Here is a 23387-nt window from a genome sequence, read left to right on the forward strand (position 1 = left end):
CACATTGATCAAAAGGATCTTGTTTGCCATCCTAGATCTGGGATAAAAGCACGTTGGAATGCAAGCGAATTCTCACAGGCCACACGGGTTCTGTCCTGTGTCTCCAGTATGATGAGAGGGTGATCATAACTGGATCATCGGATTCCACGGTCAGGTAGAAAATTTCAAATGATCTTTCGAAATCTGGAAAATCAGATCTGCTCTGTTCTGAGTCATAGATAGTAATTTTGTATATAACTGCATGAACACAGTTCCGAAACTTCATAACTAAAGAAGAATAAACCATCAGCTCTCCACATCATTGTGTCCACCTAGAAACCTTGATTTAGGAATGATTAAGGCAAGTTTACATTTTTGCACACTGAAGAAACTACGTATTCTACTTTAATTTGAGGGAATCATCCATTATAGAAACTTGATAAACCTTGCATTCTTTACAAAAACCAGCTCACAGAGGAATGATGTGAATGGAATAAAGCCTCCTTTCAGGTGGTTATAACTGCGGTATAGACATGCATTATCTCCTTTAAAATGTGTACAGGTGAGCAATGCTGTCTCTTTGCCAGGCCCTCCCCTGCTGTCCCTGCAGTTTTTAATTGCAAGCTTTACTCAGGGAGGGGCCTTCAGTTTCCAGAGGCGTTCGTGATTTGATGACACAGCCATTATGCTGCTGGAGTCCAGTGTAGCTTGAGTTCTGGGTACCAGCAGCACTGCTGGAAACCTCTCTTAGGAGTTTTGCCTTAAGCTAAAGGATTTAGCAAACATACATAATGCATCAAAAGTAACTTTAAAAAAAAATACAAAAAAAGGCAGTTAACTGCATTGTTAGATTCTCCGAAGTTAAATGTTTACCATTTGAAATTATCCTCTGTGAATAGAAAAGGCTGTTCCTGTTTCTTATCTTTTGACTTAAAGGAATAGCATACTCAGTTCTTACAGTTATCGACATCTAACATTTATTGATGCTGTGGAGTGCCTCCAGGAAGCTAAAACATTGTAGAGATTAACATCATTTATAGGATAAGGGACAAAATGATTTTCTGAAAGATGGGGTTAAATTGGAAAAGGAAATAAAATGTGTTTTGAAAATCAAAGTAAATATACAAAAATAGAGTAATCAAAGTTAAATATATCATCACACAAAATTCTCAAGCTATCCAAACGTCCCACACCCTGCTATTTTAAGTCCCCATTTACAATGGGATGGCTGTTCTTGATCTCTACCCCCTGTTCAAAGCACAGAAATAGGGCCTCAGACTTAGAGTATAGTTCATCTTGCACCTGGCCGGTATGGTGAAATCGAAGATCCAGGGTTATTAGGCTCAAATCCATAGTACTAAGTCAGTTTGTTACAGAAGCTTCTTGGCCTGTGTCAGTTCTGCTTCCTGAGGGCTACTCGTGGGACACTAATGCTACTGTTACTGATCAGATTCCTACTTTAAAATGTATCTCATTAAAGATATCAGATTGAATGTCAGAAGTTTTATAATAATCTTGAAGTCTGGGCCTAGTTAGTAGGTGATGGTGGTTGCATCTTCATTCCTACTCCCCATAACTCACCCAGATTTCAAGTAGTGTGTCTTAAGGGTTTCACATTGGCAGCATCCTATCCCTTCCTTCTCCGGCCCTCTCTCTATCACTTCCCCATGGTCCATCAGAACTCTTCACCTCACCTCAGCCTCAAAGCTGCGAGAGAGTAGAGTGTAATACTAATTATGAAAATGGGGCGGGATGGATGGGGAATGTGGTGGTCAAATAGGATCATAGCCAGGAGCACCCTCAAAACCTCAGATAACCTTTTTAATGTTGTTTGTTCCAGGGTGTGGGATGCAAATACAGGTGAAATGCTAAACACGTTGATTCACCATTGTGAAGCAGTTCTGCACTTGCGTTTCAATAATGGCATGATGGTGACATGCTCCAAAGACCGTTCCATTGCTGTATGGGATATGGCCTCCCCAACTGACATCACCCTCCGGAGGGTGCTAGTTGGACATCGAGCTGCTGTCAATGTTGTAGACTTTGATGACAAGTACATTGTTTCTGCATCTGGAGATAGGACTATAAAGGTAATGAGGCATTTTTCAGTAAGTCCCCAACATAGAGTAAGGGAGTTCATGTGAAAATCTGATCAAAGGAAATTTCATATTTAAACGTCAGTGTAGAGTAATTTAATATTTAATTCAGATACTAGTCTATGTGTAAAAAGGCAACGAGTGAGATAAGCCGTGTGAAAATCTTAGGTATCTTATTCCTGTAAATAATGGTGAGTGTGAGAAGGGCAGGGGTAAATTTACCTTCAAGAAAATTTGTCTGCAAACCAGACTAACCACATAAGAGTAAATCAATTCGAGGAATTCTCATGTGATAGCAGCCAGCAATAAAATAGCCCTTTGTTATTGTGAATTAAACTTGTCCCTTTTTTCCCCCTCTCTCTTTTTGGTGTGGTTTGAGAAGTTGACTTCCCCCTGTTGGCTCAGTGCTATTTTCTGCTTGCCCAAGACTCCAAATGCCATAGATCTTACTAGTAAAAACACCAGATCAACTGCCAAATACTATTTCCTTTTCAGGTATGGAACACAAGTACTTGTGAATTTGTAAGGACCTTAAATGGACACAAACGCGGCATTGCCTGTTTGCAGTACAGAGACAGGCTGGTCGTGAGTGGCTCATCTGACAACACTATCAGGTGAGCAGCAGGTGCTCTTACCCAGAAGGGATCACTGCTACCCTGCCATTCATTGTTAGCGCACAGAAGTCTGGGTGTGTTACCTTCGAGTGTATTATATTTATAATAAAATGTTTTTCTTTTCTTTTTCTTTTTTTTTTTTTTTTTAAGATTTTTATTTTTAAGTAATCTCTACCCCCAACATGGGGCTCCAACTTACAACCCCAAGATCAAGAGTCACACGCTCCTGGGGTGCCTGGGTGGCTCAGTCGTTAAGCATCTGCCTTTGGCTCAGGTCATGATCCCAGGGTCCTGGGATCGAGCCCCGCATCGGGCTCCCTGCTCCACGGGAAGCCTGCTTCTTCCTCTCCCACTCCCCCTGCTTGTGTTCCCTCTCTCACTGTGTCTCTCTCTGTCAAATAAATAAATAAAAATTCTTAAAAAAAAAAAAAAAAGTCACACGCTCCTCCAACTGAGCCAGCCAGGCGCCCCAAATGTTTTTCCTTTCTGTAGCTTCTTATAGGTCAAAAGTTTGCCAAAAAAAAAAAAAGTTTGCCCCAAGCAGAAAGAAAGCACAGCAAAGCCTTTTGTTGATGTGTTTCCTTCCTGTAATAGTTTTATTACCAGATAGACCTGTTTTAAAGGTACTGCTTGAATGAAGAAGTGGACAAGAGTGATAAGTAGATGGAGGTTGAAGGCCCTCCTCTTTAAATTCCTCCTGTGTACAGTTGAAAAGTGCTAATAAATAGCCAACTGCCTTTTCTCTCCACCAGTGTTCTTAAAAATAAAAAGAAGAAGAAGAAAAAAAGAAAAAAGATTTGTTTCCCTACTAGAAATTGTGCACTTTTGTTTTCTTCGCATTATGTACTTATCCAGGGAGTTACCAGTCTTTGAAATTTTGAAGAATCCATAGATCGAATTACTTCTTGGTGTTTCCCTTCACAAAGATGAATGACAGAGATATGAATAGAATTTGGGAGCTCTGTCAATCCTCTCCCTTCCTTCAAAAAGTACTAAGAGGGTGAAAAGGCCATTTAAAAAAACAACAGAACTATTGTTATATCTAAGGAAATTGTCATTTCATTTGGATTGGCCCGAAAGCATCCAGTTTTTTGTGTTTTTTTTTTTAAAGATTTTATTTATTTATTTGATAGAGATACAGCAAGAGAGGGAACACAAGCACGGGGAGTGGGAGAGGGAGAAGTAGGCTTCCCACAGAGCAGGGAGCCTGATGCGGGGCTTGATTCCAGGACCCTGGGATCATGACCTGAGCTGAAGGCAGACGCTTAATGACTGAGCCACCCAGGTGCCCCTGAAAGCATGCAGTTTTAAGATTTTATTTTTTTAATTTCTGTATCCATCATGGGGCTCACAAACTCACAACCCTGAGATCAAGAGTCTCATGCTCTTCTGACTGAGCCAGCCAGGCGCCCCCAGTTTTTTATGTTAGTATATAAATGTTTTTGAGAACTTGCTTTTTGTTTCCATTATAGAGAAAGACTGTCCTGGACAGTGGGTGAAAACAGAGAGTGTCCTTAGTAACAGAGGTGCACATGCTTTGTGAGGCAGGATATCACTGGCACTCTGCATCTCGTTCTTATTGGTGATTTCAGGAAGCATTAGTTTTCTTGGCGTGGTCATTTCCTTCACAGGCAACTGGGTACATTGAATTCATCCTTCTTATACCTTGGAGACCCTGGTTACAGGATTATATAAAGCCTTGTGCTTTGAAAATACATACTTCATATGAACTTCAGTCATACATTTGTCTGCCTGAATTATACAACAGAAAGGAGATCAATCACATTTTTGTATGCATGTTGATTGATTTTATTTTTGTGGGTTTTTTGAAGACATACAAAGTATATTATTATAACATGCCAAGCTTAGAAAAGAATACATGAAAATTCACTTGACTCAATTTTCTTTTCCAGATTATGGGACATAGAATGTGGTGCGTGTTTACGAGTCTTAGAAGGTCACGAGGAGCTGGTGCGCTGTATTCGATTCGATAACAAGAGGATAGTCAGTGGGGCCTACGATGGGTGAGTTTGCTAACAGGGTTTTAAAAAAAAATGTACATCTTGATCCCTCCTCACTGAGGTTGATTAAATATATAGTATTTCCCTGACTCTGAAAGATTATGGATTTCACAGAAAGGATCTGATACAATATTTTTTGTGTCTAGTCTATGTGTTCACCTGTCCTTTGTTTACTTTTCTTAAAATATTCTTCCCGATCATTTATTTGCTCATGACTTTCATTAACATTTTAGTTATTTGGTTATATACTTGTCTGTTTTACCCTATAAAGCAAAGAACTGGGAAAACCCAGTATACCAGGATATGTGTGTAAAATAATGACTTACTAATAAAACAAATATTGGAGGCAGTATCTTTGGGGCATAGTGTGGCAGGCTCTTGAATATGGATCTCTTTGAGTAATTCCTAAAAGTGTAGCACTCTTGTCTTCACTTCTCCTAGCATTTCGGTGACAAGAAGTTTAGTAATCCTTATTTTCTTTGGTCTAATTTCCAGTGGTTTTAGAATCCATTCATGTTGTGAATGGATCCCATGTCTAGCACTGCTAAATACATAGTAAACTCGTACAAAAGTGTATTATTCATTTATGAAGGCCTCTTTATCATTTCGTCTTGTCAGGTGCTTGACGTGGGCGGTGGAAGGCTGTAGTTCACATACTGACAGCTTTTTAAATATCAGAAACTACCTTACAACATTATCTTAGATTTGGAGCTGGCCATAGTGTTGAAGACAACTCGCGCAGCAGGAATAGACCACTCCCTCTGCTTTGAGTCAGCCATCACTGTTCTACCCTTTGGAAATTGTTCAGGGTGTGAGGATGTATTCCAGCTACGTTACATTTTCTGATTGCCCTGGTTTTGATCTGTTCCCACCTTTCTTGGATTTTGTCTGTTATTTACCTTGAGGATACATGACTGTATGTTTGATTTTTAGAAGGGCTAAACTTTTCTTATTTAAATCAAAATATGAGCATTTGCTTATATAAACTACATAGTTCTTCAGTGGGCTCCAGTCCTCTGGTACATGTTACGTGGGCCATTCTTAGAATTGACCGGAAAGAAGATGCCTCAGAATTACAGGTTTTTCGGTCTAAGTGACCTCTTATATCATTAAGAGGTCTAATGTATAAGATCTCTTCCTGGCCCCAAAGTATGGTGTAACTTTACCATTCACTATCTTTAGCTTGGTTAAAGCTAACCTATTTCTCATTTTTTAGGCTAAACCTGTACATTTTCCCCTCTTAAGACCAATAACCTCTACCCAAGAATGAATGCAAGAACCAAGTCTCCAAAACAAAAAAGTTTTTATATATTCCTGTGAGCTGCATTTATCATATAAATCACATTCACTGTACATATTTATTGCCATGACTTTTTGCTGTTCTTCTGTGGTCCCTTAATTTTGCTTTTAATTGAGATTTTTGTCCCCTTTTTGATCTTTAGAAAAATTAAAGTGTGGGATCTTGTAGCTGCTCTGGACCCCCGTGCTCCTGCAGGGACTCTCTGTCTACGGACCCTTGTGGTAAGAGCCTCGTTGTTTAGAGGGGGTTGGGGGACAGGAAGGAGAAGAAGTTAAACATTGATGTACTGTGGAACACAGATCTGGATTTGATAGTTAGAAGCTCACAAAACCTACTACTAAGTGGAAAGGCAACCAGTACATGACAATAAAATATGTTTATGTAGTGCCTTTCATCCAAAAGTGCATTAGAGACTGTATATGGAGAGGAACATGTCAGCTGTTTAACAGCTGCACAGCAACTCCACACCACAGTTTAGTACAGGAAGTGAGTAAGAATTCTGTATCTACCAGAAACGGTAGGGGTTACTTAGGGGACGAGAACATAATTACTCAAATTGGAACCTGTCCAGAAGCTGAGGACCTGCACACCTGTGCCTGCAAAAAGTGCCGTGGGAGCCTGTGTGAGCCCCCAGTCAGCCCCCTGGCTCTGCAGCCTACTCAAGGCATGCTGCCTCCAGCCACGTGAATCCCCTGTCTTCTATTCCTCATATACCCCTTTGCCGTGAACATCTTGACATTTGAGGAAAGAAGTGACTCAAAAGGAGGAAAGTCACCTTTGAAAGCACTAAATTCTTTATCATGGTGTTCACCAAACACCCGGATGAGAGCGGATGAGAAAATGGCCTAAGGTTAAAAGCTGCTGCCATTTGAAAAAGAAGATTAGGTGGGGCACCAGGGAGCACAACTCAGGAAAAAGATGAGAGCTAGCATTTGAAGCCTAGTGTTCTGAATCCTAACTCTCAACATTTGGCGTCCTCTGCTCTGGGGAAGAGAGAGAGAGATAGAGACGTTTCTTTGTCTTCCTTGTTGGATTTAAAGCTCATTCTTGCAGCACCAGACCTGCTTTACCTGCGTGTTTCACACACGTTTTTTAAAATGTGTACTTTCATTCATCTACAATTAATCTACATCTAAGTGAGGTATAATTTACATACAGCAAAATTAACCTTTTTTCAGTGTATTTTTTCTGAATTTTGCAGTGTGTAAACACCTCAGTCAAGATCTAGAACATTTCCATCACCCCAAAAATGATGCCCCTTCATACCAACCCCTTCTTCCCCCACCCCTAGCAGTTATCTGGTTTCTTCCCAGTGCTTTTGCTATCTTGTGAATGTCCTGTAAAGTAAATCATACAGTATGTAGCTTTTTGCATTTGGCTTTTTTCACTTCAGTTGAGATTCATTCATGTTACCTGTGTTCGTACTTTGTTCTTTTGTACTGCTGAGTAGTATTCCATTGTGTGGGTGTGCCCGTTTGTTTATTTGCTCACCAGTTGAAGGACATTTGGAATGCTTCCAGTTTGGAGTGATGCTGAAAATATTCCCTTACAGATTTTTGTGTATACATACTGTTGTCTTTCCTCTTAGGTAAATACCTAGGAGTGCAATTTCTGGATCCTATGATAAGTGTGTGTTTAAATTTAAAAGAAACTACCAAGCTGTTTCCCAGAGTGGCATTTTGGGAGTTCACAAATGCAAACCATTTTGTATTTCCACTGATGGAATGTGTAAGAGTCCCATTTTTCCATTTTTCCACATCCTTGATAGCACTCGGTATTGTCAGTTTTTAAAAATCATAGCCATTTGAGTGGGTGTGTAATGGTTGTAGTTTTAATTTGCATTTCTGTGATAATTAATGTTGTAGAACATCTTTTTATTTGCTTTTCTTTTATGAAGTGTCTGTTCAAATCTTGTCCTCATTTATTTATTGAGTTGTCTTAATAAGTTGTAAAAACTGACTTAGATAAAATCGACATACAATATAGGGGACATATTTAAAGTGTACAACTCAATAAATTTTGATATGTGTACATACCAGTGAAACCATCTACTTCAACCAAGATAATGAACATATCTTCATGCCCCCTCTGTAATCTCTCCTTCCCATCCCACCCCACTTCCTGCTACTCCAATCCCCAGGCAACCACTGATCTGCTTTCTGTCAATATTGATTAGGTTGTATTTTCTAGGTTTTATAAACAGAATCATACAGTACAGTATTTACTCTTTTTTGTCTATCTCTTTTCACTAAGCATAATGAGATTCTGATTTATATCAGTAGTTCATTTCTTTTTAAAAATTGCCGAGTTAGGTACTCCATTGTATGGTTATACTGTACTTTATCCTTTTGCTGGTTGATGAAACTTTGGGTTGTTTCTAATTTGGGGCTATTATAAATAAAGTTTTTATAAACATTTGTGTAGAATGAAATGAACATATGCTTTCATTTCTCTGGGATAATTCATAGGAGCAGAATAGTTCAGTGTATGTTTCATATTTTTAGAAACTGCCAAACTGTTTTCCAAAGCAGTTGTATCATGTGACAGTACATGAGAGTTCCAGTTACTCCACATCCTCACTAATACTTAGTTTGAGTCATTCTAATAGTGTGTCATGGTATCTCATTATGATTTTAATTTGCATATACTTAATGTTAATAATGTTGAGCATCTTCTCTTGCTTTTATTTGCCATCTGTATATCGACTTTGGTGAGGTTATCTGTTTGAATCTTTTGCTACTTTAATTGGTTAGGTTTCTTTTTTTTTTTTTTTTTTTAATTTTATTATTTACTTGAGAGAGAAAGAATGAGACAGAGAGAGCATGAGAGGGGGTAGGGTCAGAGGGAGAAGCAGATTCCCTGCCGAGTGGGGAGTCTGATGCGGGACTCGATCCCAGGACTCCAGGATCATGACCTGAGCTGAAGGCACTCGCTTAACGAACTGAGCCACCCAGGCGCCCCTAATTGGTTAGGTTTCTTACTGAGTTTTAAGATTTCTTTTACATATTCAGGATAATATAAGCCCTTTTTGAGATAGGTGATTCACAAACATATTCTCCCAGTCCATGTTTTGGTTTTTCATTCTTTTACGAGCACCTTTTGGAAATTCCTAATTTTTGTTAAGTCCAATGTATCAACTTTTTCTATTATGGATTGTGTCATTTGCAGTTATATCAAAAAAAAAAAAAAAAAAAAACTTCACCTAATCCAAAGTCGCAAAGATCTTCCCCTGTGTTTTCTTCTAGAATTTTTATAGTTTTAGGCTTTACATTTTGGCCTGTGATTATTTTGAGTCCATTTTTATAGATGGTACAGGTATGGATCAAAGTTCATATGGATATCCAATTATTCCAGCACTATTTAATTCAAAAGTCTATCCTTTTTCCTCTGAGTTGCCTTTTGCAGCTTTGTCAAAAATCAATTGACTATATTATGTGGGACTACTTATGGACCTATTGAGTTCCATTTATCTTTTTGTCTGTCATGATGCTAGTGTCATACTTTCTTGGTTACTGCAGCTTTTTATTACTCTTGAAGTGTAAGTCCTTCAACTTCATTCCTTTTCCAAAGTTTTTTGGGTCCTTTGAATTTTCATGTGAATTTTAGAATCTGCCAGTTTTAACAACCAAAAAAAAAAAAAAGAGATTTTCACTGGGATTTTGATGAATCTTGCTCAGTTTGGAGAGAATTAACAACACTGTCTTCTGGTCCATGAACACAGTATCTCTCTCCATTTGTTTAGGTCTTTAAATTTCTCAACAATGTTTCATAGCCTTCAGTGTAAAGGTCTGACACATCTTTTGTCATATTTATCCCTAAGTATTTCATATTTTTAGTGCTGTTGTAAATGATATTTTAATTTTTGGGGTATTTAAAATTTTTAATTTCTGAGCTGCGCATTACAAGCATATAGAAATACACTGTTACTTCTTTTGCAATATGTGTACCTTTCATTTCTCTTTTTTGTTTTATTATACTGACTAAGACTTATGGTACAGTGTTCAAAGAATTGGTAAGAGTGGATGTCCTTATCTTGGGGAAAAGACAGTTGGTCTTTCACCAGTTTGTATATACATATGTATAGATACATGTTAGCTGTAGATTTTCTGTAGATACCCATTATCAGGGGATTAGGAAGCTTTTTTGTATTCCTAGATTGCTGAGAGTTTTAGTTAGGAATGGATTTTGTTAACCACTTTTATGTGCATCCAAATGTTAAACCCAATTTTGCATCTCTTTGGATCCCATGAACATTAAAATGATAGTAATCAAGGAATACTATGAACAACTCTATGCCCCCAAATTTGAAAACCTAGATGAAATGGATCAATTCCTTGAAAGATATAATCTTCTGCAACTCACATAGGAAGAAATAGATAATCTGAATGGGCCTATGCCTGTTAAAGAAATTGAATCCATAATTAATAACTTTACAAAACAGAAAGCACCAGGCCCAGATGGGTTCACTGGTGAATTCTACCAAATGTTTAAGGAAGAAATTATACCAATTCTTCACAATCTTTTACAGAAGATAGAAGCAGAGTAAATACTTCCTAATGCATTCTATGAAGCCAGCATTACCCTCATACTAAAAGCAAACAAAGGTATTACAAGAAAAGTACAGATCATATGTCTCATGAACACAGGTGATAATCTATAAGCTCATTTACTTCTTGTAAGGAAAGTAAAATAGTGCAACCTCTACGGAAAGCAGTATGGGTTTCTCAAAATACTAAAGATAAAGTGCCCTCACTTTTGAGTGTATATCCCAAAGAATTGAAAGCAGGATCTCAAAGTGTTATTTGCATACCCATATTCATATATTATTCACAGTAGCCAAGAGGTGGAAGCAACCAAAGTGTTCATCAGGAGATGAATGAATGAACAAAATGTGGTATATACGTACAGGAGAATATTATTCGGCCTTAAGAAGGGAAATACTGTCATGTGCTCCAACATGGATACTACTTGAGGACATTATGTTAAGTGAAACAAGCCAGTCACAAAAGACAAATACTGTACTGTTCCACTTACATGAAGTATCTACAGTGGTCAAACCCAGAAATAGAGTGGTGGTTGCTAGGGGTTGAGGGGAGAGACAAATGGGGAGTTGTTGTTTAATGGGTTTAGAATTTCAGTTTTGCAAAATGAAAAAGTTTTGGAGATTGATTGTACAATAATGTGAATGTACCTGACAACACTAAACTATAGGGGCACCTAGGTGGCTCACTTGTTAAGCGTCTGCCTTCGGCTCAGGTCATCGTCCCAGGGTCCTGGGATCGAGCCCCACATCGGGCTCCCTGCTCTGCCGGGAGCCTGCTTCTCCTTCTCCCACTCCCCCTGCTTGTGTTCCCTCTCTAGCTGTCTCTCTCTCTCTGTCAAATAAATAAATAAAACCTTAAAAAAAAACAACACTGAACTGTACACTTAACAATGGATAAATATAAATTTTATGTGGTTTCTACCATAATACAAATTAAAATATTTTTTAAAATAAGGTAGTAGGCAAACACAATTGTATGACTAATATGAGTATTATGCAGGATTTTTTGGTAATATTTTAAACACTTTTCTTCAAATCTAAGTGTAGTCTTGTCACTGTCCTTATATTTAGTGATTTCACAGTAAAGAAAATTTCTATACTTACTTAAAAGGTAGCAGTATGCCAGGAAAATGAAGTAACTCTTAAAAAAAAATCCTCATCAAAAAATTAGCAAATTGAATCCAACGATGTATAATGTATGCGTGTGTGTGTGTGTGTGTGTACACACACCATGACCAAGTGGTATTTATTCCAGGTATACAGAACTGGTTTAGTATTCAAAAATTCAACTATCTAATCCATCACATCAAAAAGCTAAAGAAGAAAAATCACACTGTTATATCAGTACATGCAAAATCCAGTGTCAATTCATGATAAAAACTCAACAAGCTAGGAATAGAGGGGGAACTTCCTAACTTCATAAAGAAAAATGCAAATTGAAACCCCAGTAACATACCAAAATGTCTAAAATTAAAAAGATTTATAGTATCAGTTTGTTGGTGAAGATGTGGAGCAACTGGAACTCTGATACATTGCTGGTGGGAGTATAAATTGGCACAGCTTTTATAAAACTGAAGAAAAATAAAGCTGTTTCCCTGTACATACTAAAGCTAGACATATACCTACTCCGTGGCCCCGCAGCTCTACTAGATGAAATGAGAGCATATATCCTTCAAAAAACATGGACATAAATGTTCATAGCAGCCTTATTAAATAGCCAAAACTACAGTCAACCCATACGTCCATCATAGGAGAAAAGATAAAATGTAGTGTGTTCATATTATGGAATGGCAACCGGTAATTTTAGAAAAGAACGTTAGTAACGAAGACGCATCTTGCACTGTTGAGTAAGAGAAACTGGGCACAAAAGAATACATGCTACATGAGTGTATTTATATGAACTTCAGGAACAGAAAAAATGAATTGATGAAAGCATTGGGGTGAAAGTAGTATTGAGAAGTAAGGAGCATGAGAGCACTTTCCAGGATGCTGGAAATATTATACATCTCGATCAAGGTGGTATGCCCGTGTGCACTAGAGCAGGCTTGCTAATGAGAGACAGTTGTTGAATTGTCATGAGTTTTGCAAGCTTGTTGACCTCACATGGGTAGCTTGAAATTAGCCACTGTAGGAATTTTTACACCACAAAAATGTGTGAATGCTTTTACAAATTGGGGAGAATTAGTTGATAAACATTTACCAGCACACCTTGTATTATTGCTCATCAATCCTTGGCCTCTGATTGTAGAAGAATCCAACAGATACAGAAAGAGAATAAGGCCAGGGAGGTACTGAGAAATGTTCTCATTCAGCCTAAACTAAGGAGAGTTAGCAGCGAGAAACTAGCATGTTCTTTGACGTGGCTCAGCTCTAGTGAATATACCTTTGATTGTACATTATCAACTGCCCAATATTGGACTTTCTCCCTTCTGCCTTTAATCCAAATTGCTTTTTCTCTGTGTTCTTGAAACAGCTAAATATTAGAGATTATCATCATACACATAGTCTTTCCATAGACTTCTTTTGACATATTGCTGAATTTGTGTCCTTTTGATTTTGAGTAGTTCAAAAGTTTTTGTTTCTGCTGCTTTAGGAGCATTCTGGAAGAGTTTTCCGACTCCAGTTTGATGAATTCCAGATTGTCAGTAGTTCACATGATGACACAATCCTCATCTGGGACTTCCTAAACGACCCAGCTGCCCAAGCTGAACCCCCCCGCTCCCCTTCTCGAACATACACCTACATCTCCAGATAAATAATCATACAGTGACCTCATACTTGCCCAGGTATGAAAAAGAATTGTGTAAATAGCACTGTGGGTAGGAGATGGAATATTGGCTGTTGCTAGCTCCTGGAGCCTTCTCGTACCCTTTCTCTCTCCAATGCCTATAAAGCAGGTGAAGCAACAACACGAGACAGGGCTGGGGCTGCACTGGACACTGTCTTTCATCAAGGTAGCTAGCCTCAATTCTAGATGATTCTTGATCTAGATTTGAATGAATAATTTCTGCCCCAGTTATCTAATAGGATTGTTAAGAAAATAAAATGAGATTTGAATCAGTTTCAAAGCTGAGAGTAAGCCATAAGGCCGGTGACTATGTAGTTCCCAGATCAAACCAGTTCCTATAATAGAAACCCTTTAAACCAAGTAAATAATATGTGAGTAGAAAATTTCTTGGTGACACCTCTCGGCTGACTTCTCACAGCCTTGTCAGTGTCATTGGATTATAAAACATGGCTTTTTTATCCTCATCCCCACTCCCCACCCCCTCCAAAAAAGACCTTGATAGTAGCTCGGAGTTGGTGACAACTCCATTTATTCTCCCACTCAAGTCTCCAACCTCCCTCTGAGGAAGGAGAACATCCCACATTTCATCTTTATCTATGTGATGGTATATTCAGATCACACCCAGTGTCAAGCAGTTCAGATCCATTAATGAGGTTATCATTGGGTCGGGGAAACTGCACTACTGGGGAATGTGACTGTCATTATGATTTCTTATTTCCCACATTTACCTTAGTTCAATGGCCGAAGTACAGATTTAGTACACTTTTCTGCGTATCTTTTTGTAGTGGTTCTAAGTGGGGTGGTCCATGCCCTGCTGGACTCACTTCAGTGCTCACTGTTCTCACAGAGGACACACCACTTCCTATCCCTCAGCCAGTTTACCCAGGCAGGCTCAGGTGAGAATCCTAGATGTGTGCCCCTGGGCAAGCAACTTCCAGAGCCTTAGATTCCGTATTAGTAAGATGGATTGCAATCCCTACTTCACAGAGCTGTTGTGAGGATTGCACTGAAGTGTCCTATGAAAAATTCTTAGTGCTTAGCACAGTGCCTAGCACAGGACAAGCCCTCAGTAAAAAGTGGTCATCGTTAGTAATACTGTAATCATCATGTATCTATCCCCTCCTTTTGCCAGAATTTTCATTAGATTACTATGGCATTTTGCCATTTTTAATATTCTTCCTGGCTTTCTGATTGTTGGTCTCCTTTCTCCTCTCACCTCTGAAACATAGACATCCCCTAAGAGTGTGTCTCGGACTTTTTTTCCTTATCAAGCCTTCCTGTTTTGGCTGCTTTTTCTCTTCCTGAGGCTTCAGCTCTCATCTCAATGTAGATGACCCTCAAATTTGTATCTCTAGTCCCAACCTCTGTCTTAGTCTCCAGGCCACATTACCAGCCACCACCTACACACCTGTCCTTGAAGTTACAAGGAGCATGTCTGGTGCACACTTCTCACAATCAGACTTTCCCCTCATCCACTCTTCCAGGGCCCTCCAGCCAGAAGGCCGGACAGCTTCACCCTGCTGTTCCCCTTCTGCTGGTGGCACAACTATGCTTCTGGCCACTCAGGGCCAGAACCTCAGAGCTAGCCTCACCTACTCCACCATCACAGGGAGCAGAGTCACTCTTATGTCAGAGTCACACTGCACGAGCGCTGCGGCCCTGAGCATGTCCGGCCCTGAGCATGTCCGTGAGCCCCACCATGTCCCCACGCAGCCTGTGTCACCCTTGACAGAAGCTCCTGCTTGGCCTGGGCAGAGAGCAGGTGTTACGAAGGACCTCTGAGACTTTCTTCCAATTGACAGCTAAGTTAATGTTCTTCTCTTAGAACAAGCGAGAAATGTATGGGGTGCCTGGGTGGCTCAGTTGGTTGAGCGACTGCCTTCGGCTCAGGTCATGATCCTGGAGTCCCTGGATTGAGTCCCACATCGGGCTCCCTGCTCAGCAGGGAGTCTGCTTCTCCCTCTGACCCTCCCCCCTCTCATGCTCTCTCTATCTCATTCTCTCTCTCAAATAAATAAAATCTTTAAAAAAAAAAAGAACAAGTGAGAAATGTAGGGAAAGGGACTAATGACTCTGTGCTCTGTTTTCACACAGGACTCATTAGAGTTGCGGTATTTAACATATCTGCCAATACCAGGATGAGCAACAACAGTAACAATCAAACTACTACCCACTTCCCCGGACTAGCCGAGGAACGGGGCTTTGAGACTCCTGTTGGGACACAGTTGGTCTGCAGTCGACCCAGGATGGTCTACTCAGCACAGCTGACTGCTTCCGTGCTGCTATCAGAAGATGTCTTTTATCTTTTGTGAATGATTGGAACTTTTAAACCTCACCTCACCTCCCCTCCTTTCCTCTCTGCACCTGTTTTTCCTCATTTGGTTCCAGACAAAGATGACTTATAAATATATTTAGTGTTTTGCCAGAATCTCTCTTGCTTTGCCGTTAAGCAGAAGAACTAGTTTCCCTATATAGCCTTCTGGGAGACCAACTTCTAGGGGACAAGGGATACAGCTTCAAGCCAGACAGCACCCATTTTCTCCCTGTGAACTCCAGGAATGCCCAGCACCTGGCAGGATCAGCCGAGCCCCACTGTGCTTAGGAGAAGACAGCTGTCTGTATGGCCTTTGGGGTGAGAAAGAAAACAAAAGTACACACTGGAAGATCTGGGCCTCTTTCCTTTCATCTCTTTCTGTTTCTGTCACTACCCCCCCGCCCCCCTACTTCAACCTGTTTCTCTGCTGCACCTGAGAAGAAAGAGTATGAAGAGAGGTTCTCAGTTAACATGAGGCAAATCAGAGAAAATGCCACACTTGGAAGAGCTAAACGCTGTCCAGTCAAAATTTCAAACCCAGGCTTTTGCTGCAAGTGACCCTGTGTGGCAGCAGTGGGTTCTTAGAAGGTACTCTCATCATATTTGCAACTCTTCTCTCTCTCTTAACAACACCCCCCTCCGTTTAAAAAGGTGGGGGTGGGGCAGAAATCGCCTGGGCTCCATCAATGGCCACATCTTTTCTGGACTCAGCAGTCTCCTCGATTCCATGTAGAGTGTGCAAAGGAGTTGCTGATTGCATTTCCTCTCATTAACAATTAGATGTGTAATAAAAAGCATTGTACTTAATCTTAAATCACTGGTAAGGCTCAGCCTAAAGAAAGGTTTGAAATGGCCGGAGCCAGTCGCTGGGTGCAGTCCGCATAATGGTTCACGTCTCTGATTTGCTCATCAGGGTCTGTGGACACCCAGCTCCTGTGTCTTTGCCAAGACCATGATCAGGTTGCTGAGAGGTGGTCAGAGGTAAAAATGGATTTCTTTCTCATTTAGAACAGTAAATATCATCTCTCAGAAAGCAAACTAATCATCTCAACCTTGCACTGCAGAACCTTCCTCCTGCTTTTCCCAAACCTGGTATTTACAAAAGGGCAAAGCTGCCAGAAAGAGGATCAGGGTGAACTTTGGCACACAGGGTTTACTAATGGGGCAGAAACTGCCTTCTCTTTCCTTTTCTTCCTCCTCCGGCCTTATTTAACTCTCCACTCTCCCCAGCCAATAAAATTTCTCTGGAAGTTGGTAAGCAACATAAACAAATGGACCTCAGCAAGGGCCAGGCCAACCTGGCCACTTAAAAGGCAGCTGTATAAGTGTCGGGCAGGGCGTGTGTGCCACCCCAACTTGGGAACACAGGAAATACTACTAGCATGTGCCCAGCTTGTTTCCCGGGGGAGGCACGGGGCTGCACCAGCCCTCTCATGTGGCGTGGGCACCTCCATCACAGGTTCAAGGCCACACTGCAGTCTCTAGTTTCCCTTGGGAGCTGAGCAGTTAGTCAGCCCTGTTGTTTCTGTTCCTAAGCAAAGCAGTTGAGTAAAAGAAAGCCCCTTTTTAGCCAGCTGCTGTAAAAACATCAGAATGGAAGCCAGTTGCAGATGACCTCAAAGCCAGACCACCTTTAGTTCAGCAAGGGGGAGAGGGAGAGAAAGCCATCTTCACCCTTCCCTTCTGATGTGACTGAATGTTGTTCTTATGTTTTGAGGAGTAAGTTATGCACATCCGCTTTTCCTTTCCGGCTTCAGGAGAGCTTTTAAGCTTTTGGTTCCAGGTTATATTCAGAAAATATTTCCCAGTGTAATATGTCATTGCCTGGGAGATATTTTCTGAGTATAAGGCCCTTCCCACCCACCCAAATGCTACAGAGAAATGTTTTCTATTTAGCTGTCATCAGAGTACCTTGTCTATTGTGTTGACTATTTTTGGCTTTTTGATTGGTTAAGGATTTTGCTATAGGTGAGGCAGAGGGCCATCAGCCCTGAGTAACACACAGGTCAGGCATTAAAGGGGCGTGGCTTTCAAGCTGTTTGAAAATATTGTCCAATAGCCATAACTTTACTAGCCTTTCTGTTATATGCTGCTATTTAAAAGTGGGAGCTGTTGAATATTCATTGGTGCCCGGGGTTTTGCTCTCCCATGTAGGTTCAGTTGAAGGTAGATTATTTCTAAGATTGTTTTGAAGCTTGTCCAGTACCTCATAAATGAGATCAAGGGTGGACCCTGCAGTCTGGAGCCATTAGCTCCATCGAGCATGTTCTCCAAGTTGTCCTTTGCTGCTGATGGAAATGGGAATGAAGTTAAGTGGTCTGAAAAACTGAGTCAGTCACATTTCTCAGCTCTGGGGGTCATTTACCAGTTCATTGTAGAAGAAATAATCAGGTAAGTAGAAGTTCATTTCCAGAGAAGGTAAACCCCACTTACCATCTCTGCATGATTTCGGTCGGAATTGATTATCACTAATCCCCAACTGGGCTAGAATAAATGTAAAGTTTGACCTTTTTAAAAAGAAAAGAGAAACAAAGAAAGTCTCAATACATTGAAAGGAATGGTAGAAAAGGAGCTGAAGGAGTCTGTTGGCTCTGAAATGGCATGTCTCCATTGTAGATTAGTCTCTTCTCACTAAAATTCCAGTGTGGGCCTGAAAGAGGCGTTTCTTAAAGATGGGAGGAAGCCCCTTCAAAGGCGGGCACGCAAGGAGTGCGTGCATGCACCTGCGCCTGCACCCTGGAACTCTCTGGGCACTCGGGAGCTCTCCAATCACACGTGGGCTGCTTGGACAAAACCAGCATGCCTTGCTGCACGTGTGTGTATTTTCACTGCTGAGAACATCCTTTTCCTTTCTTACGTGCCATTTGAAAGTGGACATGAATTGTGAATGGAGGCCTTTTACACTTGTCCCTTGGCAAGATTTTTTCTGGTGACTCTTCACCAGAAACTTCAGAGACAGGACTCTCTGGAACTCTATTGACAAGTAATAAAGTCTGGCCCTCATAACTTGTTTCTGAACTGGAAAAAAAAAAAAAAACCTGGGACCCCTAAATCATTCTGTTTTCTGCTTGAGTAAGAAAAATCCTTATTTTTCTTTTGTAAAGTCATAGGCTGAAGAGAAGAAAATATGCACTCTTCTCCTCTGCCATCTCCTGGTACCCATTGGTCGGAACAGCTGTGGTTGGTCTACTCCTTACTTAGCACTTGATTGTATGTGGAAACCAAGGGCTTGGGGTGGAGGGGGGTAGGGGATATTGGAAATAATTAGGGTGTTTTTTTTCTTTCCTAGAAGTAGATTAGATACCTTGGTATTGTTGACCTTCTTGGCATCTTCCATTTATTTTAGGTGATAATACCTTCCTGCCTGAAGTGCAAGCAGTCCAACCCAGAATAGTGCAGGCGTGAGAGCCTAGGCTGCAAGCTTAATTCGGGAGGAATCCAAAGGTACTTCCTGGTGGAAAAAGGGATGCTTAGATACCCACCACCTGTGACCATCATGCTCTTTGATGATCAGGTTTACCATGTGACTTTAATCCACATTTCTGATCTTCCCTATTTGGGTGAGCTGCACAGACTTTCCAAGAGCCCGGAGAACATGAAAAGGTGCCCTTGCTTCTCCTTGCCTTCCTCTTTTCTCTCCTAGAATAACTCTCACTTGTAACCAGCACACCCAAAGCCTGAAGGCGGAGTTCATCTCCCTGGGCTTCATCCACATAGCTGATCACTGACAGAGCAGAGCCCCTTACTTTACCATTGGCTCAACATAATCAGTGCCAGAAAGATAGCCATCTCTTAGGGTAATAAAGCTGAGTTTTGCTCCTGCTGTTTTTATCTGTAGTTCATTTGTGACTTCAGAATACTTGGAACTGAGGAGCGAAACCAAAAGAGCACAATTATGGCTGCCTGATTTCTTGTGGAACTTAACGCATTGATATATGGAAACCTCTTCTGTTGGAAGTTGAGTACCTATGATCTAAAATTTCCTGGAGGCAGATGACCTCTAAAACATATGCTCTCCAGTCCCCCCAGCTCTCTCAGCTCGTGGTTGGCTCTGTGTGTGTTTAAGGATCAGTGTGGTGAATGGCATTATAAAGTGTCGCTTCCCCTCTATCCCTTTCTCTTCTTGGACACTGAAGGAAAAGACCCAACAAGGAGGGTTAGACGTTTGGGTACCAAGGAAACTACCACCTTCCCAAATCAGTGATCACCTAAGCGCACCCAGACTCTTGTGAGGAATGTTCGCTGGACTCCAGCTATGGGGCAGGCCTGGCAACGAGTGTGAGCTTCCCTGAGAGCTTTCAGTTGGCTCAGCTCTCTGTTCTCTAGACTCTTAAGTACTGACTGCTTTTACTTTTGTGGTTATGTTATCGTGATGTGTAGTCAAGGTACCAGTATGTTCACAACCTAGGATCATGGTAAAATAGTGTGTTCTGGTTTTTTTTTTTTTTTAACTGTTCAGAAAAAAGTAACTTAAATTACAAATATAAGATTAAAGTGAGTTTTCTAAGTGTCTTGTCTCTTTGCCCCAACATCAAGAGGACAATGAGTTTCAATATATCAATTGAGGGAGTGCACAGATACCTTTTAAGATAATCTGACATGAGAAAACATTTAGAGAAGTGAGGGCCAAATGGTGTGAAAAAATCTGGGGCCTCTGGAAGACAATTAATGTTCCATGTTGAATTAAACCAAAGCCAAAGTGATGGGTAATTTGGGAACTGGTCATAGCCTCAGCCTGCCACAACCCAACCGGGGCCCAGAACTTAGATTTTCCTCTGCCTCCTCTGTGACTGAGATGGGTTACCCCTGCATCCCATTTGGTCAGTTTCTGGAAAGGTGAGCTCACATTCAGGAGCAATTTCCAGAGAAACTCCAACAAGCTACAAAAATGGAGAGAGCGGGGTGCCTGGCTGGCTCAGTAGGCAGAGCATGTGACTCTTGATCTCAGGGTTTTAAATTGGAGCCTCATGTTTGGTGTAGAGATTTAAAAAAAAAAAAATTTTTTTTAAAGATTTTATTTATTTGACACACAGAGAGGTAGAGAACACAAGTAGGGGGGAGCCGCAGGCAGAGGTAGAGGGAGAAGCAGGCTCCCCATTGAGCAGTGAGCCCGATTTGGGGCTCGATCCCAGGACCCTGGAATCATGACCTGAGCCGAAGGCAGACGCTTAACCGACTGAGCCACCCAGGCGCCCCCCCCCCAAAATTTTTTTTAATGAAGGGTGCATTGATCATCTGAGGGAAAACACTGCTACTCCAGGTGAACCCACCTCCTTCCCTACTTAAACCAAACTTTGGCCAAACCTTGGAAGGTGGGTACAAGGTTATTGGCATAGACAGACCCCCTCTACTCCCTCTTATTTTTTACCTGTGAGCTTTCAGTGGTAGTGCTCCTCCCTGCTTGACCAGACTCCTTGGATCTGTCACCCTGTGGTCTCAGTGCCTGTCATACCTGGACTGACTGTGGTCATGGGAGCTCTCTCAGACTGTTAGATGTCAGGGCCCCACTGCAGAACTACGCTACTTGAACTGAAGGCACATCAGAGCCTCAGGTACACCTGGCATTTTGTAGGTGGGGAACCTGAGTAGCAAGAAGGGGGGCCTCCTCACATTGCCTGAGACCACACTAGAGTCTCCTCCCTAACAACTAAGGACAGGGTGGGAGGAGTCAGCAGAGGACCACCCACCCCCTGGGCCACTGGCATCTACTCAGTTGTCACTCACCAGCCGGGCTCCTGAGCCCAGAATTGAGCACAGGCCGGGCCTGGGTTTTATGGGTCTCACCTTCAAACCAGTGTCAGGTCCTGAAGTCACTGTGTCCTAAAGCGAGGCTGGCCTGGAATCCCTCTCCCCTTGAAACCTAGAGCTGCACCACCATCGGCAATGACTAAGGGAGGAGACCTCTCTTCTTCCTGATTGGCTCTTGCCAATTAAGAGCATTTTATTAGGCTGCTAATTAAAGGCACTTCGTTAGCAGCAGGAGAGGCCGGGTGGGTGCCTGGTGAGATGGAGCCAAAGCCCGGAGAAATTGTTTTCCTCCCCCCATGGAAGCAGAGCCTCTTAGGGAGCCCTCAGTCCCCCAACGTTTCCTGCTGCGCCTGCCACACCCCTTGCTTTCAATCAGTAGCTCTGAGGGGAGTGAGGTCATTACCGAGCCCTCCCCTGCCTAAGGACACACGAGGCCCCCGGGGACTGCCCCAGTCCAGTTGCCAGTCTGTCCGAGTTTGGAATGACCCAGGGCCGGAGAGGCTAGGCCACTCAAGGGGGTTTGTGTTTGTTCTCCCCACTGAGGAATGGCCCACAGGTCCCCATCACTGAGGCTGTTGTTGGGTGAACAGGATGACCAGTCACTTGATTACGTGGTGTGATTTCCCATGCCCTCTTCCTCACCAAAGGCTCACTATGTTATTAGGAAGTATATATAATCTTCCTACCGATCACTTTGCAGGAGCTGAGCCCACACAGCCCCAGAGTGGGCCTGCGAGGAGGAGGGGCTGATGGGTTTACAATCCCAGCCACAAAAGACCCTGAGAGAGGACTCTTGTCCTGAGCTCATCACACATGGAGGCACCTCTTCTGCATGGTCCACATGAGCCCAGACAAGTCCCCTTCCTCCAGCAAGAGAGGAGGGTCTGGCTATGACTTAGCACAGGAGGCTGGCATGCAGGGTCAGAGTTAGCCCCTCTCCCAGAACCCTCCCTGTCCCGTCCTGCTGCCCTCCTCACCCCCTCACTTAACTGTAGAATTAGCACCAGCCCGGACTGGGAGGGCAGATTTATGGCTAGGCCTGCCTCCCTCCATTTAACCCGAGGCCGGCCCGGGCTCCAGACACTAAATTAGATTTTTGACAATTAGAGAGACTAATGGGCACATAGCCATCCCCAGAGCCAGATATCCAGCAAGGCCGTCTTTTAATATCCACCACTGCCCAGCCAGCTCCTCCTGGCCGCCCTCCTCTCTTCTCAGATGGGCGTTTCTCTCCCATGCCCTGTACCTCTCTGCTGGGGCTCTGCGTGCACTCCTGAGATTCCTCTGGTTCCTTCTCCCTTGATTTCCTTACCCCCACCTTCCTGCCCCGTGCCCAGTGCCAGCTCTGTTCTAGGGCTCTGCCCCTCCTCACCTCCAGGTCACTTCTCCATCTCCACCTTCACCAGGCCCCATCCCTCTAATCTTTCCATCTGCTCCCAGTGGACTGCAAGGCCCTTGAGGGCAGGGTTTGTGCCCTGTCCATATCCTACGTGCTCGGACACCAGTGGGTTCTCAGTAAACGGTTCCTGAGCCTGCCTCCCGTCCTCCTCACCCTGAGCCACTGGACCTCCAAGGCCGCCCACCTGCCCTCCTGGCCCCAGGCCCAGCCCTGGCTCTGGCCTGGCTCCGCTCCAGCGTGGGCTGGATCCCCCTTCCCTGCCTCCCCTCAGCTCTGGCCAGTCTTGGGCTGGGTGGGTAATGAGATTGCAGTAAGTGGTGTTGGGGGGGGAAGCTGCTCACATTCACTCAGGCAGACTCATAGCTCTGTCAGGCTGATTGGTCCTGAGTGGAGGCGCAAACGGCCCCCCACGGACACGCTGAGATTGGTTATAAAATTACAAGCATTTGTTCTGCTGTCAGTAGCCTTCCCTCCCTCCCCTCTGCCTGCCTGCTTGGGCTCCCCACCCTTCCCACCCCCAGCTCTCTCTCCCCTGGGGTCAGCCCACACCCTGAGGGACCCTGGCTAGGGGCCACCACATCAGAT

General features: G+C 42.6%; 1 protein-coding gene across 10 annotated transcripts in view; it reads left to right on the plus strand.

Moving 5' to 3' along the window:
* Positions 1-20154, plus strand: part of BTRC (beta-transducin repeat containing E3 ubiquitin protein ligase) — a 171172-nt gene extending 151018 nt beyond the window's left edge. For 7 of the 10 annotated variants that reach the window (XM_027591414.2, XM_027591368.2, XM_027591376.2 and 4 more), the window contains 7 exons: positions 36-154; positions 1820-2069; positions 2571-2689; positions 4603-4713; positions 6153-6231; positions 13147-13339; positions 15436-20154. In XM_027591414.2, the coding sequence (XP_027447215.1) occupies positions 36-154; positions 1820-2069; positions 2571-2689; positions 4603-4713; positions 6153-6231; positions 13147-13308 (840 nt within the window). In that variant the 3' untranslated portion in view covers positions 13309-13339; positions 15436-20154. The remainder of the gene's footprint in view (positions 1-35; positions 155-1819; positions 2070-2570; positions 2690-4602; positions 4714-6152; positions 6232-13146; positions 13340-15435) is intronic. The other 3 variants (XM_027591351.2, XM_027591344.2, XM_027591382.2) reach the window with 3 other exon arrangements.
* The last annotated feature ends 3233 nt before the right edge of the window (positions 20155-23387 follow it).

The sequence above is a fragment of the Zalophus californianus genome, chromosome 15, assembly GCF_009762305.2.
Source record: "Zalophus californianus isolate mZalCal1 chromosome 15, mZalCal1.pri.v2, whole genome shotgun sequence".
Classification (NCBI taxonomy): domain Eukaryota; kingdom Metazoa; phylum Chordata; class Mammalia; order Carnivora; family Otariidae; genus Zalophus; species Zalophus californianus.